Here is a 16,796-nt window from a genome sequence, read left to right as displayed (position 1 = left end):
TACCTATACTAGTGACAATTTATAATGGCCAATTTACCTATCAACCTGCAAGTCTTTTGGCTTGTGGGAGGAAACCGGAGCACCCGGAGAAAACCCACGCAGACACAGGGAGAACTTGCAAACTCCACACAGGCAGTACCCGGAATCGAACTCGGGTCCCTGGAACTGTGAGGCTGCGGTGCTAACCACTGCGCCACTGTGCCGCCCTATGGCCACATACCAGCTGGATGCTCAGGGAGCAGAACCCCTTTTGGTTCCGGTATAGGGCAGAGTTGACATGCAGTGGCCACAAAGCAATGTACATGCTGTCAATGGCACCATGGTGAAGCCTGCAATCCTGATGTAGTTGCGTGCTTGCTCTCCAGCAAGAGAGATTAAAATGTATTTAGCTCTCTTAGCCTTGATCACTGCCCTTATGCAACAGTGGACGTCAAACTGCGAGCTCCAGCCTGGAAGGAATCAGGTGCATAGAAGTTCATCATCACAGTCAAACTACACAGCCACTGGCAATGCCATCCTTGCCCTGCTCTGAGGTTGTGGTTGTGGCTGCAGCAGGTGTCAGATTTCAGTGAGGACGTCCTTGTTGAAGCGTAGACATCTCTTACACAGTTCCTTGCTGAGATACAGGTAGGAGAATTCTTCCTGAACACCCTACGCAGATCTGGTCTCCTACTTAGAGCCCTTCTCCCCCTCCTCCTGCTTCCAGCAGATAGTCCTGCTCTGCGTGGCCTCTGTTTGTTCTCCATCTCATTCAGTATTCCAAGGGTAATGTCTACTAGTGCATCTATGTCCTGTAGCAACTTGTTTGTAGCTTTGCTTGAAATCAGCAAAACAATCCTTCAACACCTGCCACCGCACCACTTCCTGTAGACTTTTACCAACTTGAAACAACTTTTTTTTAAATAAAACAAGCATTTGTAGAATTAAAGCAACAGCCAGGAGAAATCAACCAGAAACTAACCGGAAAGCAGTTGATGATCCCTTTAAAACGTGCTGGTGGGGTTCCTTCCTGCTATTGAATGCATGTTGAGCTGTGCAAGGTTAAGAGAGAGCGTCAGCTGGAGTGTTGAGCTCCAAAATGGCAGCACTGTTATTAACACTGTTTGATGCTGCGATCTGCCTGCTTTGCATACTTCCAGCAGACGTTCACTGTGCACATGCTAACTCCTTCACCAATATGGCATCCAGCACATTCTGCCCGACAAGTGTGTGTGCGCCATTTTGGAACTCTTAAGTGCACTCTTAGCACACACAAAAACTGGCACTAATGAGCCCAATTTCTCACCCGTGCATTTTTTAATTGCAATTTTTTTCCTCCTCATTTCCCAGATAAAAAACTGACCTACTGGTCCCTTTTAAGATTGGAATATTGTGCGAAGTTTAGAGCGCCTTATTTTCAAAAGGACATTGTTGCGTTGAACAGAATTCAGAGAAGAGTAACAGTGAATATTTTGGGATTTGAGGCTTTTTTTTTCATGAGAATTTTTCAAATTAAAAAAAATGATTGGAGCTTCAAGGGAGACAGGATGCAGGTCTCTCAAATGATGTAGAAGTAATTATTTCATTTAGATTGCAGCAAAGAGCCAGAGGGAGATGAGTTTATCCACAAGTTAGATATAAGTTTTTTCTCATTGAAACTTAGATATCCTGATGAGTTCTTTTTCAGAAAAGGTTGGAGAAACATCTGAGTGAGAAAAGGATTGAATGACCAACAACAGCAACGGACACATTGGTTCATGCAGCTGTGGGAAGTTTGGCAGAATGTTATCTGTCCTTTGCAGTAGGCCAGGGTTGAATATTTGGTCATTTTGTTTCATGACCTTTGGGGAACAATGAGTATTTTCAGGCAGAACTTTTCCTCTGTGTTAGGTGGATGAGGTAGAGTTCATGACAGGGTAGATGGTACGTTATTTGTGGAAAGAGCAGACTCTTTCTCAGTCCATGCTTTCACATTTTCTTGCAATCTAAGGGGAAGAAAATACTTAAAGGACTTAAACATAAGGCGTTTTTTTTAAAGAAATAAAGCTATTCTAATTTGGCTAGGCCATTCATCAAACTCAGGAATGCAACTCTTTTTGGTAAGGTAGGCAGCAAATATATTGGAATGTTCACTGTGGCTGTGAAATATCCCAGTGTGATAAAATGAACAGAGATCTACCATGAGTGAAATAGCATCACACGAATAATGGAAGCCTGTAAGTTACTGTCTATGATAGTGGCAGACAAAGGCTGCCATGAGCTTGCTATTTTAATGGCCACATTTGTTTATTTACTTTAAATCCTTTAAAATATCAAACAGAACAATCTCTGATATATGTATTTAAGCATTCATATGCCTACATCTCAACAATTTCTAGATAATGTGCTATGAGTAATAAAGACTTAGACTACATGAGGGAATCAGGCCATCAGAATAATAATGAGGGCTTTTCTAATGACCAAAGGGAAAATTTCAAACCTGTCCTCATTTGGTTCAATGTTTTAAATTATTCAATAAATGTTGCATTTGGGTTTAAAATTGTGGAACTTTTGCAAATGTTTTCGCTGGTGTGAAATAGCACACCGAATAGCTAAACAAGTCATCTCAGTGCCCAGAGGATATGACTTTGGACCAGTTAAACATCTGAAAAGAGATGGTATGTGTTGAAGTGTTATTGAAGTGCAATGTAAATTATTGGATGTGGAATTATGGTATATTTCTTTCCATCTTGTGAGTTCAAAGTATAGCTATGTTGAGGGGAGGGGAATGAAGGAGAAAGTAGGAGGTAAAGTTTCCGCATTGATTCGGGTGCAAACTGCACCCGTTTTGAAACATGGTTCCTCCCTGCACCAGAGTTGCCAGGCAAAGTCATCTGTATATTGCCATATGCAAAATCTGCCATTTCTTGATATATATGAGTGGTAACTTGATGCAGTTTGATTTATACAGCTGAAAGTGCATTTATTGCACTGAAGAAACTTTTTAAATCAGTGTATCAATCCACCTGATTTTTAAATTACTGAGAATGACTTCTAAACCTGATGCCAGATGAAACTGTGAGGTCACACAGACTGGTTCAGTCTGAGAAAGTGGCCAAGGAAAGGGATGGAATTGGTGGCAATGGCACAGAGTTTTTAAGGGCACTTCTTAGTTTGAATAATTTCTTTAATGTAATTTCTCTTGAAGACCAATCTCCACTAACAATTCTATGGTGACTCTACAATGTCAGTAACCTCTTTCTCTGCCATTTCCTCAATCTCAAAGCTTGCTCCTTTTATTTCTTCAGGGTCCCATCTCTATGTCAGTAATTATCCTCTTGTATTTTGTAAATTTGCTCTCGTGCTGCGACTTATCTTTTCCAATCCCCTTTATTTTTGTAGCTTTCCTAATATTTTATTTATTTTATTTTATTTAGAGATACAGCACTGAAACAGGCCCTTTGGCCTACTGAGTCTGTGCCGACCATCAACCACCCATTTTATACTAATATATCTTTATAATAGTCCTGACTTTCATTTAATCCACCCTGTAAGCACTAAAGTCTTTTAACAAATGTTTTTTTTAAAATTTGATCTAATCTTTCTATTCATCCATAGACTACTCCCACTTCCTTTTCCCTTACTGGAATGCACTTGGCATGCATCCTTTCCATTTCCTATTTCAATACTGCCCATTGCTGGTCTATAGTTTTTAATTGCTAATTTTTCTTCCATTTCATCTGGGCAAGATCTCTTTTTATCATGCTATAATTTTTCAATTAAGTACCCTTTCTTTTTCCTTATACTGAATTTAATTATATTGGTCATATTTCCCAAATATTTGCCTACTTGCGCTGCTCCATGATCCAGAACTTGGTCAACAAGCTCTTCCTTCCTTCCTTACAGTATTGACTGACAAAATAGTCCTGAATGCACTTTAAACTAGATGTAGTTCCATAATAAGTATTACTGTACTTGGGGCAATAGGCCAAAGTCCATATTAATGCACAGCATCACCCTAGTTGGAGAGAAAACTAGGTCACTCACTAAGTAGTCATCAGCAGACAACCAGCTTATGTTTTCACATGCATGTAAATTGTAAGAGAAAAAGAACAACAGAAATAAGCAGTTAAGAAGTCCTGAGAGAGAATTGGTTAAACAGATGGCAGTGCAGTAAGTCACGATTTCAACATAGTGAGGATGCTGCAAAGAGGAGGAGTGTGTAGGATGATGGTAACTGGGACTTAGAAGGAACAGGAGAGAAAAGTCAGAGGAGCAGTGCAAATTGCATCAATAAAAATAAAACACATTATAAGGGAAATTGCAATGAAAAGGAGATGCTGGAGGCTAGAGATGAGAGAAAGACCATGCTTTATTCTATACATGCAGGAGAGTGAGAGGTGCTGGAAGAGCCTCCCCATAAAAGAACAGGTATTGACATCTTGTGCACATGGGGTTTTGTAAAGAGTTAAGTTTTTAAGCCATAGACATGAAAAGGAAAACAGCTTCTTGGAGGCAACTTTATCAACTGAAGAAAAAGTGGGAGTTCCATTTGAGAACAGAAGAGATTGTGAGACTAAGAATGTTAAATAGATGTATTAGGACCCAAGATGGCGTGAGGAAGATGTGAGGTGATTTATTGGTTGAATGTGTAGGACATGTTTATCTCACATGTAAAAATGTGGCCACCTCATTATGTATTTGCATTTAGTTGCACACACATGTCATAATTGCTTTTAGCACATTATATAAGATTTGGAGTAACCATTTTATTGTAGGAGCTATGCCACTCTCAAAGCTTAATGTTAATTTAAGATGATTTTAACTAGTCTGCATTCCCTTTTAGGTTTTTGGCATGCACAGAGGAAAAGTCACATGGATGCTGCTAATTTGTTGTGTTTTGTTATCACCATGTGGTCACTGTTGAACATTATAAGATAACTTATGTAGAGGTGACATTTTCCTTCTCTGTCAAACCCACAGATTGGTCTGCGGTGAATCAGCTTCATGGCGTACACTCTAACCCCAGCTCCTGCAGCCCTTGTCGGCTCAGCCCAGTACTGCGTCTGTAAAGTGGAGTTGTCTGTGTCTGGCCAGAATCTCTTGGACAGGGATGTCACATCTAAATCTGACCCATTCTGTGTAGTGTTCATGGATATCAATGGAAAATGGTCAGAGGTAGGAGAACAACTATTTTGTTATCCGGGTAATACACCTAGTTTTAAACAGTTTCAGTCAATTGGTAAAACTGTTATTTAATAAACTTTTTTTTCACCTTTTTTTCGAATGGGTTCAGTTGGTAAACATTGTAGAAAATGGTGAGGAGTAGGGGAGCTGAAGAGTGACCGTGGGTTAAGGTTAGAGAATGGAGAGGGGTAGAAGGGGCTGTGGGCTGCAGTACCTAATTTTAAAAGGGAAAGTCATGATAGGAAAGTAGAATAGGCCACAGGTCAACCAATATGGGGAAGAAGAAATAAGTAGCCTCTAACCATATGAAACTCTGTTTCAAAGAGAGGGAGCGGGGAGAGAAAGAACTCTGGCATCTGAAAAGTTACAAGTATGGAACGACAATAGTGGAGCCAAAGCAGATGTGAGCCACAGCAACTGATGTGAGCCAGAGTAATTAATTTTAAAATGGTATCATTCAGGAGAGCAGTAAGGGCCAGAGGCTACATAATACATGGCCAAGTAAGAGAGGCTGAGGTGCAGTTGGACCACGGTGGGGCCGGTGAGGAAGGAGAAATGAGATTGTAACTTGGTCTGCTGCAGCTAATGGTGAGTCAGGCCTGGGAGCTGCAGCTGAGTCAGTCACACAGGATGAATGAGCCAAGCAGATGCAAGTAAATTAAATTTCCATACATTACATTGAATTTTCAGCACAGAAATAGGCCATTTGGTGCAACAAGTCTATGCCAGTGTCTATGTTCCACACAGGTCCCCCCTCCCACCTTACTTAACTTCATCTTATCAACATATGTTATTCTTTTCTACATCCTGTACTTATCGAGCTTCCCTTTGAATCCATTGGTGTTATTCACCTCAACCCCTCTGGTAGCAAATTTCAACAGTAAGTTGGCTGGAATCTGACTTTGAACAAATTGAATATTTCAAATCAGAATACTGAAAAATTACTGAAGTTCTGATTTTTCTGGTGTTTGATTCATGTGGAAAACTCATGTTGGATCCCCGAACTTGAGGGATAAGACACAATAAAAGATACTGAGTTTAATTTTTTTGAATGTAATTCATTCTAGGAATGTGGGCATCAATATCAGGGCCACATTTATTGCCCATTTCAACTTGACCTGAGAAGATGGTGGTGGGCCAACGTTTTGAACTGCTGGTAGTAATTTGATATGAATGAGTGGCTTGCGAGACCACTACAGAGAGAAATTAAGAGTCAATCATGTTGGTTTGGGGGACTGCAGACACATGTAGGCCAGATCGACATAGGCCAAAAAGCAGTGGTACAAGAAGATGCAACTATTGAATTAGTTTTATCAATAACGAGGAATTTGTTTGCCAAAAGTAAAACAACCATTTTGTTTCTTTAGAAGTATTTCCTACACAGGGTAATTACTGCTTCTATGAACATTTTCTGCTGTAGAAAGACTGAAAACAGTTCTACATAGATGCAAACTTGTAAATTTGCACAGTACTTAGTATTTTGCAGACTGTTTTGTGTTCCCTTTAATTGTGAACAGATATTAGTTATTGCCAAATTGCTATCTGAGTTTACTATCCAAAAACAGCATCTTGGAATTTATATAACTTTTTGAAATCGAAAAATATCCCACTGTGCTCATAGAGGCATAATCCAAGAATTGAATGCTGATCCAAAGGGCAAGGTGTTAGAAAATATGAAGAGGAACAGCCTTGGCCAAAGAAATGGGATTTAAAGAGAGTCTTAAAGGAGGAGAGGAATGGAAAGGCAGATGGATTTGGAAGGGAATTCCAGAAAATGTGGCCTGGGCAGATTATGGCACAGCTACCATTGGTGAGGAGAGGGAGGGGCAGTTGCGCAGGAATCAGAATTTGAGTTTGAGGGAAGGGGGTTGCAGCGCTGGAGAGGTTGCAAAGATGGGAAGGGACAAGGTCATGGATGGATTTAAACATGAGTATGGAGAATTTAAATTTGAGGTGTTTGGGTGACTGGGAGCCAAATGGAGAAAAGAGGCAATTGTTTGGAGTTTGTTATGGGTTCCTAAAATGGTGTGTCAGCACTGACGAGGTTATTTTAGATTCCTTGAAAAAAAGTGTGGGTTCTGTCATTAGTGCAACTCCAAATGGAAGAGGAATATATTGTTAAAAATGTACATATCATATGGCACAAAGTAAATGTAGAGAAGTCAACCACTAGTCATGGGCTGAGCATACACATCTATCCCATGTAAAGTCATGTGTTGTGTAAACCTTGAATGGGCCCCAGAGCAGAGGAAATTACCTGCTGGGCAATGTGCTTATCATGATCGTGCACCAATTTGGCTCCTAAATCTGTATATTGCACTCCATGTGGGCCTTGGAGAAGCTTAGGTAGGGCAAACAGAGAGAATTAGGACAAAATAAGAGGGGGCATGCCGGAGATATGTAGGATACTAAGTAAAATGCAACAGGTTGGTCAGTTTAAACAAGGCTGAAAAGCCGAATATAGGGAATTAGGAAATAAGTTAAAAAGTAAGACCTCAAAGGTACTGATCTCAGGATTACTACCAGTGCCACATGTTAGTCAGAGTAGAAATAGCAGGATATATTGGATGAATATGTGGCTGAAGAAATGGTGTGAGGAGGAGGGCTTTAGCTTCCTGGGACTTTGGGACCAGTTCTGGGGGAGGTGGGACCAGTACAAATTGGACGGGTTACACTTGGGCAGGACCGGGACTGATGTCCTAGGGGCAGTATTTGCTAGAGTGGTTGGGGAGGGTTTAAACTAAAATGGCAGGGGGATGGGAACCTTTGCAAGGAGTCAGAGGAGGGGGGAATCAAAGACGAGAACAAAAGACAGAAAGGGGAATAAGAAAAGTGATAGAGAAATCAAGGACCAGAATCAAACAGGGCCACAGTGAAAAATAGTGGGAAGGGGATAAGTAATGTTAAAAAGACAAGCCTTAAGGCTTTGTGCCTTAACGCGTGGAGCATTCGCAATAAAGTGGGTGAATTAATCACGCAAATAGATGTAAACGAGTATGATACGGTTGGAATTATGGAGACATGACTGCAAGGTGACCAGGGATGGGAAATGAACATCCAGGGGTATTCAGTATTTAGGAAGGACAGACAAAAAGTAAAAGGCGGTGGAGTTGCATTGCTGGTTAAAGAGAAAATTAACACAATAGTGAGGAAGGATATTAGCTCTGACGATGTGGAATCTGTATGGGGAGAGCTGAGAAATACTAAGGGGCAAAAAACATTAGTGGTGGTCGTATATAGACCCCAAACTGTAGTGGTGATGTTGGGAATGGCATTAAACAGGAAATTAGAGATGCATGCGATAAAGGAACATCTGTAATTATGGGTGAGTTTAATCTGCATATAGCTTGGGCAAATCAAATTAGTCACAATATCGTAGAGGAGGAATTCTTGGAGTGGACACAGGATGGTTTTCTGGACCAATACGTTGAGGAACCAACTAGAGAACAGACCATCCTGGACTGGGTATTGTGTAATGAGAGGAATAATTGACAATTTAGTTGTGCGAGACCCCTTGGGGATGAGCGACCATAATATGATAGAATTCTTCATCAAGATGGAGAGTGACATAGTTGATTCTGAGACTAGGGTCCTGAATCTTAATAAAGGAAACTATGAAGGAATGAGGCGCGAGTTGGCTGTGATGGATTGGGAAACATTACTTAAAGGGATGACGGTGGATAGGCAATGGCAAACATTTAAAGAGCGCATGGGTGAACTGCAACAATTGTTTATTCCTGTCTGGCGCAAAAGTAAAAAGCAAAAGCTTCGGCAGCACATATACTAAAATTGGAACGATACAGAGAAGATTAGCATGGCCCCTGCGCAAGGATGACACGCAAATTCGTGAAGCGTTCCATATTTTTAGGTTCCCCCACCAAACTAGACTGAGGGGCTGGATCCATGGGAAACCCCTCGAACTGTATCGTTAATATTCTGAATTGCTGTAAATGTAAAACTGTAATTGACATGACAATTGAGAAACGGAAGGGTTGGGAAGAAACTCATGACAGTATTGAAGGAAACTGATCTCCCTTGCAATGTTTGTATTTTTTGGTGCTGTTTGGAAACTGTTTGGTAATGTAATTTTTACAGATTTTTATGAATAAAGTATATTTTGGAAATATAAAAAAAAAGTAAAACAGGAAAGGAAGCCAAACCATGGCTTACAAGGGAAATTACAGATAGCATTAGATCCAAGGAAGAGGCATACAAATTTGCCAGAAAAAACAACAGAGCTGAGGATTGGGAGCAGTTTAGAATTCAGCAAAGGAGGGCCAAGGGATTGATTAAGAAATGGAAATAGAGTACGAGAGCAAGCTTGCAGGGAACATAAAAATTGACTGTAAAAGTTTCTATAGGTATGTGAAGAGAAAAAGTTGGTGAAGACAAATGTAGGTCCCTTACTGTCAGAAACAGGGGAATTTATTATGGGGAACAAAGAAATGGCTGACCAACTACATGTATACTTTGGTTCTGTCTTCACAAAGGAGGACACAAATATCATACCAGAAATGTTGGGGAACACAGGGTTTAGTGAGAGGGAGGAACTGAAGGAAATCAGTATTAGTAGAGAAGTGGGGTTGGGGAAATTGATGGGATTGAAGGCTGATAAATCCCCAGGGCCTGATAATCTACATCCCAGAGCACTTGGCCCTAGAAATTGGTGGTCATCTTCCAAGATTTTATAGACTCTGGAACAGTTCCTACGGATTGGAGGGTAGCTAATGTAACCCCACTATTTAAAAAGGGAGGTAGAGAGAAAACAGGAAATTATATACCAGTCAGCCTGACGTCGGTAGTGGGGAAAATTCTAGAGTCCATTATCAAAGATTTTATAGCAGAGCACTTGGAGAACAGTCATAGAATCAGACAGAGTCAGCATGGATTTACGAAAGGGAAATCATGCTTGACAAATCTACTGGAATCTTTGATGATGTAACTAGTAGAGTTGATGAGGGGGAGCCGGTGGATGTGGTTTATTTGGACTTTCAGAAGACTTTCGAAAAAGTTCCACATAAGAGATTAGTATGTAAAATTAAAGTACATGGGATTGGGGGTAGTGTATTGCGATGGATAGAAAATTGGTTGGTGGACAGGAAACAAAGTATAGGAATAAATGGGTCTTTTTCCGAATGGCAGGCAGTGACTAGTGGGGTACCGCAGGGATCGGTGCTAGGACCCCAGCTATTCACAATATATATTAATGATTTAGATGAGGAAACTAAATGTAACATCTCCAAATTTGCAGATGACACAAAACTGGGAGGGAGGGTGAGTTGTGAGGAGGATGCAGAGAGGCTTCAGGGTGATTTGGACAAGTTGAGTGAGTGAGCTAATGCATGGCAGATGCAGAATAATGTGAATAAATGTGAGGTTATCCACTTTGGTAGCAAAAACAGGAAGGCAGATTATTATCTGAACGGCTATAAACTGAGAGAGGGGAATATGCAACGAGATCTGGGTGTTCTCGTACACCAGTCGCTGAAGGTAAGCATGCAGGTGCAACAGGCAGTAAAAAAGGCAAATGTTATGTTATCCTTCATGGCAAGAGGATTCGAGAACAGGAGCAGGGATGTCTTGCTGCAATTATACAGGGCCTTGGTGAGGCCACACCTGGAATATTGTGAGCAGTTTTGGTCTCCTTATCTGAGGAAGGATGTTCTTGCTATAGAGGGAGTGCTGCGAAGGTTTACCAGACTGATTCCTGGGATGGTGGGACTGATGTATGAGGAGAGATTGAGTCAGTTAGGATTATATTTGCTGGAGTTCAGAAGAGTGAGGGGGGATCTCATAGAAACCAATAAAATTCTAACAGGACTTGACAGGGTAGATGCAGGAAGGATGTTCCTGATGGTGGGGGAGCCCAGAACCAGGGGTCATAGTCTAAAGATATGGGGTAAACATTTCAGGACTGAGATGAGGAGAAATTTCTTCACCCAGAGAGTGGTGAGTCTGTGGAATTCGCTACCACAGAAAGCAGTTGTATGTTTTCAAGAAGGAGTTAGATATAGCTCTTGGGGCGAAAGGGATCAAAGGATATAGGGGGAAAGCGGGAACAGGTTACTGAGTTGGATGATCAGCCATGATCATAATGAATGGCGGAGCAGGCTTGAAGGGCCGAATGGCCTACTCCTGCTCCTATTTTCTATGTTTCTATGAAATAAATGTCCATCATATGATTGATTTTGTGTTATGACATTACCTAAAATGAAACCCTTCCTATTGTACCTGCTCTCCTTTAACAGATTGGTAGAACGGAAACCGCCATGAACAATCTAAACCCAGTGTTTGCCAAGAAATTTGTGGTGGACTATCATTTTGAAGAAGTACAGAAACTGAAATTTGCCTTGTTTGACCAAGACAAATCCAGTAAACAGCTTTATGAACATGACTTCCTTGGAGAATTTTCATGTACTCTTGGAGTGGTAGGTCTGACTTTTGGTATAATCTCAAATTATTCCAAAACGACACCAGTCTTCAGTTACTTCCCTGTTAAAAGTAAACTTTTGATTAATGATGCAGATCGTTTCAAGCAAGAAGATGACGCGGCCACTTGTTCTGACCAATGGGAAACCTGCTGGGAAAGGAACGATAATGGTACAGTCAAATTTTAGACCATCACTACTAAAGCAAAATAAACTGTTATCATAATAAGATCTTAAGAACTAGGAGCAGGAGTAGGCCATCCAGCCCCTCGAGCCTGCTCCGCCATTCAATAAGATCATGGCCGATCTTTTTGTGGACTCAGATCCACTTACCCGCGCTCTCACCGTATCCCTTAATTCCTTTATTGTTCAAAAAGATATCTACCTTAGCTTTAAAGACGTTTACTGAAGAAGCGTCAACTACTTCACTGGGCAAGGAATTCCATAGATTAACAACCCTCTGGGTGAAGAAGTTCCTTCTTAATTCAGTCCTAAATCTGCTCCCTCTAATCTTGAGGCTATGCCCTCTTGTCCTAGCTTCACCTGCCAGTGGAAACGTCCTCTCTACTTGTATCTTATCTATTCCCTTCATGATTTTATATGTTTCTATAAGATCCCCCCTCATTCTCCTGAACTCCAATGAATATAATCCCAATCTACTCAGTCTCTCCTCATAAGCCAACCCCCTCAACTCCGGAATCAACCTAGTGAACCTCCTCTGCACCCTCTCCAGTGCCAGTATATCCTTTCTCAAGTAAGGAGACCAAAACTGCACACAGTACTCCAGGTGCGGCCTCACCAGTACCTTATACAGCAGCAACATAACCTCTCTGCTTTTAAACTCAATCCCTTTAGCAATGAAGGACAAAATTCCATTTGCCTTCCTAATTACTTGCTGTACCTGCAGACCAACCTTCTGCGATTCATGCACAAGGACACCTAGGTCCCTCTGCATAGCAGCATGCTGCAACTTTTTACCATTCAAGTAATAATCCTTTTTCCTGTTACTCCTACCGAAATGAATGACTTCACATTTATTAACATTGTATTCCATCTGCCAGACCTTTGCCCACTCACTCAATGTATCTATGTTCCTCTGCAAAGTTTCACAGTCATCTGCACACTTTGCTCTGCCACTCATCTTAGTATCATCTACAAACTTTGACACCCTACACGTGGTCCCCAACTCCAAATCATCTATATAAATTGTAAATAATTGCGGTCCCAACACCGGTCCCTGAGGCACACCACGAGTGACTGATTGCCAGCCAGAATAGCACTCATTTATCCCCACTCTCTACTTCCTGTTAGTCAACCAATCCTCTATCCATGCTAATACTTTACCCCTAACGCCATGCATCCGTATCTTATGCAGCAGCCTCTTGTGCGGCACCTTGTCGAAGGCCTTTTGGAAATCTAGGTACACCACATCCATTGGGTCCCCATTGTCCACCTTGCTCGTAATGTCATCATAGAATTCCAACAGATTTGTCAAGCATGACCTGCCCTTCATGAACCCATGCTGCGTCTGCCCAATGGGACAATTTCTATCGAGATGCCCTGCTATTTTTTCATTGATAATAGACTCAAGCATCTTCCCCACTACAGAGGTTAAGCTAACCCGGTCTATAATTCCCCATCTTTTGTCTGTCTCCCTTTTTAAACAGTGGTGTCACATCTGCTATTTTCCAATCAGCTGGGACTACCCCAGAGTCCAGCGAATTTTGGAAAATTACCGTCAGTGCACCTGCTATTTCTCCCGCCATCTCTTTTAGTACCCTGGGATGCATTCCATCAGGGCCAGGAGACTTATCAATCCTTAGCTCCATTAGCTTGCCCAACACTACCTCTTCCGTAATAATGATTACCAAGATATACAAAGCATACTGACTTGATGAAGCAGACATGCCAAGTAGATTGACCAATCTCACCAAATCTATTGCGTTGAGTTTCTAACCCAGTGAATTAGCATTTGGAGTTGGGGGAGTGGTGCGGGCAAAACATATATTTGGGGACACCAGAGTAAGCTTCATTCTTGATTAGGTCATTGTATAACTGATCTGGCTGTGCTTGATGCTATCACTTAATGTCCAAGTAACTGCCCAAGTGAACCCTTGAATTGTACACCTGGTCTTCATTCTAGCTCCTCCAAAAGTGGTATGCTGGTATGAATTCTCAGGTGTTTTAAAGTCACCCACTTGCTATATAGCATATCTGTTAGGAAACTGGCTGAATAAATTTACAAAATGAAATGTTAATGCATCTTTTCCTGTCTTTATAGATAAGTGCCCAAGAAATCTCAGATAACAGAGTAATCACCCTCAGCATGGCTGGAAGAAAACTGGACAAAAAGGTAATCTGCAGCCTATGATATGGTTTATAGGACACAAGTATATAAAGAACTGAATCACTCCATTATATTTCTGACCATCAGGTTAAAATGTTCCACTGTAACATTCCTATGAAACTTGAGCAAAGATTCAATTGAATCTCTTTGTTGTTTCCTATAATGTTGTTCTGTATCTGCGTCCTACTTGTAAAACTTCATGGTGCTCTCCGTGATGTGCTTAGGAATTCCATGGGTTTCCTCCAAGGTTTTATTTAGCATCTATGGTGCTCCATAAAGAGGTTGATCTTTAATAGTTTCCATAAGAAGGATAATATGTGATGCCCGCAAGGTTCAGCTGGGAACTGGCAGTACTTGGGTGGCTCCTGTGGCCAAGAGGTTGATAATGGGCTTTCGTCCCAGGACTACCTTGCTAGGCTTGGCTAGATTTCTCAATCTGTAGAGATGGGGCAAATGAATATCCCCTAAGCTGTAATAAAAACAAGAAATGCTGGAAATACTCAGCAGGTCTGGCAGCATCTGTGGTGAGAGAAGCAGAGTTAATGTTTCAGGTCAGTGACCCTTCATCAGAACTGGCAGATATTAGAAATGTTAAAGGTTTTAAGCAAGTAAAGCGGAGGGGGGGCGGGTGGTGGTGTAAGAGATAACAAAACAGAAGGTGTTGATAGGACAAGGTCACAGAGAATAACTGACCAGAAGGTCATGGAGCAAAGGCAAGCAATATGTTAATGGTGTGCTGAAAGACAAAGCATTAGTACAGAGATGGTTTTAATGGACAGAAAACTGAACAGCCTGGCCCCAAGCACAAACATGAAAAAAACAGTGGGTAGGCACAGTAGAAACAAACTAAACAAACTAAAATAAAATAAACACATAAAAAAAGAAGGAAAAAAGAACTAAAAATAAAACGGGGGGCCCGTCATGCTCTGAAATTATTGAACTCAATGTTCAGTCCGGCAGGCTGTAACATACATAATTGGTAAATGAGGTGCAATTCCCTAAACTGTCCCATTTGAAATTGCATCTACCAGTATGGAATGCGTGATTCAGCTGATGGAGATATCCATCCAGGGCCAGGAACATCTATGATAAACTGCAGAGGGGGAAAGGATTGCTGAATACTACATCAAAATACTTTCTTGAAGGGGCCACATCATCTGAAAAGACAAAAGCTTCAGCTCAAACATTTGAGACTTGTTCCAGTGTCAGCTGTGGCTCAGTTGGTAGCACTCTCGCCTCAGAGTCTGAATGTCCTGAACTCAAGCCCCACTCCACAGAATTGAGCATAGAATCCAGGCTGACATTCCCAGTGCAATACTAAGGGAGTGCTGTAGTGTTGGATGAGATGATAAACTGAGGCCCCATCTGCCCCTTCAAGTGAATGTAAAAGATCCGATGGCACTATTCAAAGAAGAACACGAGTGTTCTCCCAGTGTCCCGGCCAATATTTATCCCACAAACAACGTCACTAAATTGGGACTTTGTGTGCAAATTGGCTGCCATGTGTCCCTACATTATAACAGCTACTACACTTCAAAAGTACTTCTTCAGCTGTAAAGCACTTTAAGATGTCCTGAGATTGTGAAAGATACTATTACAATTGAAAGTTCTTTCCTCTTTTACAGATGTTTTTATCACTGTGCGTGTTGATTTGATTGTTTTCCAAGCTGCTGCTTAGCTTCTTTAAAGATATATGATCCCTGTGGCATTGTGTGCTTGATACAGATCCATACTAACTACCACATGTCCAATTGAGTCCCTGATAAATACCAATACTGTTGTGTAATTTCTCAGCAAATCTTCATTGCAGAATGATTCACAGAACTGCTAACATCAACAAAATGCAGCAGCTTTTAAAAGAGTCATTCTTCCCACAGGGAATAATTAATTATACAGCCATTCTGCACATTATTGTTCGTATCAAGGTGAAGGATTTCAGTGCTGGGGCATGAAATGCTTTTTTCCACTTTGGGCATCAATGGGTATAGCGCTGACCAAATGTAGAGTGAACCTCCTGTACTTGGCACAAATAATTCACCTTTAATGGTGACTTCAGGGAAATTCTTCCCACCTCTATACCTCCTTGTTTGTCATTTCACATGTAGGAATTGCCCAGGTCTGACACCAGTCCTTCTGAGTGCCTTCATTTTGTGGACCAGTGACCATCAGGAACAGGTCTCAGATTGCTGAAATTGGGCAGACAGCAGAGACTTTCAATTCATCTGTTTAAGCTGGATTTAAATCCAGGTCTTAGAGGGAGAAGGACAGTGTACTAACCCACTGGTTATGCAAAAGTAAATTAGTAATCCTCTATATTGCTGATTTATTAGATTTTATGGATGAGTATGAATAAGAAGCTGAATTTGTTTTGAAATAAATATCAGAAGAGTTGTTATGCTGACTGGAAATGTCCCATTAACTATCCTTGAGGAGGAAGTGGGGCCCTGAGAGAACCTAATATCTTGGTGCAGATGTGGACCTGAGCCTAAATGCCTAAAGAGATTCCAAGCTCATTATGTGTTAGTTTGTGCTGAGCTACCTCAACAGGTTATAGTAGGGAAACAACATCTGGCTTCAGTATTCCCAATTTAGGAAGAGAAAGAAATCTGGAAAGATTGTCACTCATGATTGCTATCCAAGGACCCCTCTTTTAAACGGGTGGCTTTGAGGGCTGAGTTGGCTTGAGCTGTTGTTCCTCCACCGCCTTCAGTTGCCTATTCGTAACCACTCTATAGACTCACATGTGAAGAAAGTCCTTTGGAATTGATATTGTATGGCTGCTGACTTCCCTGGCTCATTTTTCTGTGCCTTGATGTATTTAAAATGAAGATGTGACTATGCCTTGAGTACAGTGAGTGCACACTAGACAGGGTGTT

At 41.3% G+C, this 16,796-nt stretch overlaps 1 protein-coding gene and 1 non-coding gene across 8 annotated transcripts in view; both read left to right on the top strand.

Moving 5' to 3' along the window:
- Positions 1 to 16,796, top strand: part of cpne2 (copine II) — a 341,237-nt gene that overhangs the window by 31,194 nt on the left and 293,247 nt on the right. For all 7 annotated transcript variants that reach the window (XM_068049588.1, XM_068049587.1, XM_068049584.1 and 4 more), the window contains 4 exons: positions 4,942 to 5,136; positions 11,394 to 11,573; positions 11,671 to 11,745; positions 13,855 to 13,926. In XM_068049588.1, the coding sequence (XP_067905689.1) occupies positions 4,966 to 5,136; positions 11,394 to 11,573; positions 11,671 to 11,745; positions 13,855 to 13,926 (498 nt within the window). In that variant the 5' untranslated portion in view covers positions 4,942 to 4,965. The remainder of the gene's footprint in view (positions 1 to 4,941; positions 5,137 to 11,393; positions 11,574 to 11,670; positions 11,746 to 13,854; positions 13,927 to 16,796) is intronic.
- Positions 8,909 to 9,011, top strand: LOC137379310 (U6 spliceosomal RNA). The gene has a single exon (XR_010976790.1). It is a non-coding gene; the product is annotated as a U6 spliceosomal RNA (small nuclear RNA).

This window comes from Heterodontus francisci, chromosome 17 (assembly GCF_036365525.1).
Source record: "Heterodontus francisci isolate sHetFra1 chromosome 17, sHetFra1.hap1, whole genome shotgun sequence".
NCBI classification, from domain to species: Eukaryota; Metazoa; Chordata; class Chondrichthyes; order Heterodontiformes; family Heterodontidae; genus Heterodontus; species Heterodontus francisci.
The sequence above is the reverse complement of the archived record's forward strand: the minus strand, read 5'-3'. Positions and strand labels throughout refer to the sequence as shown.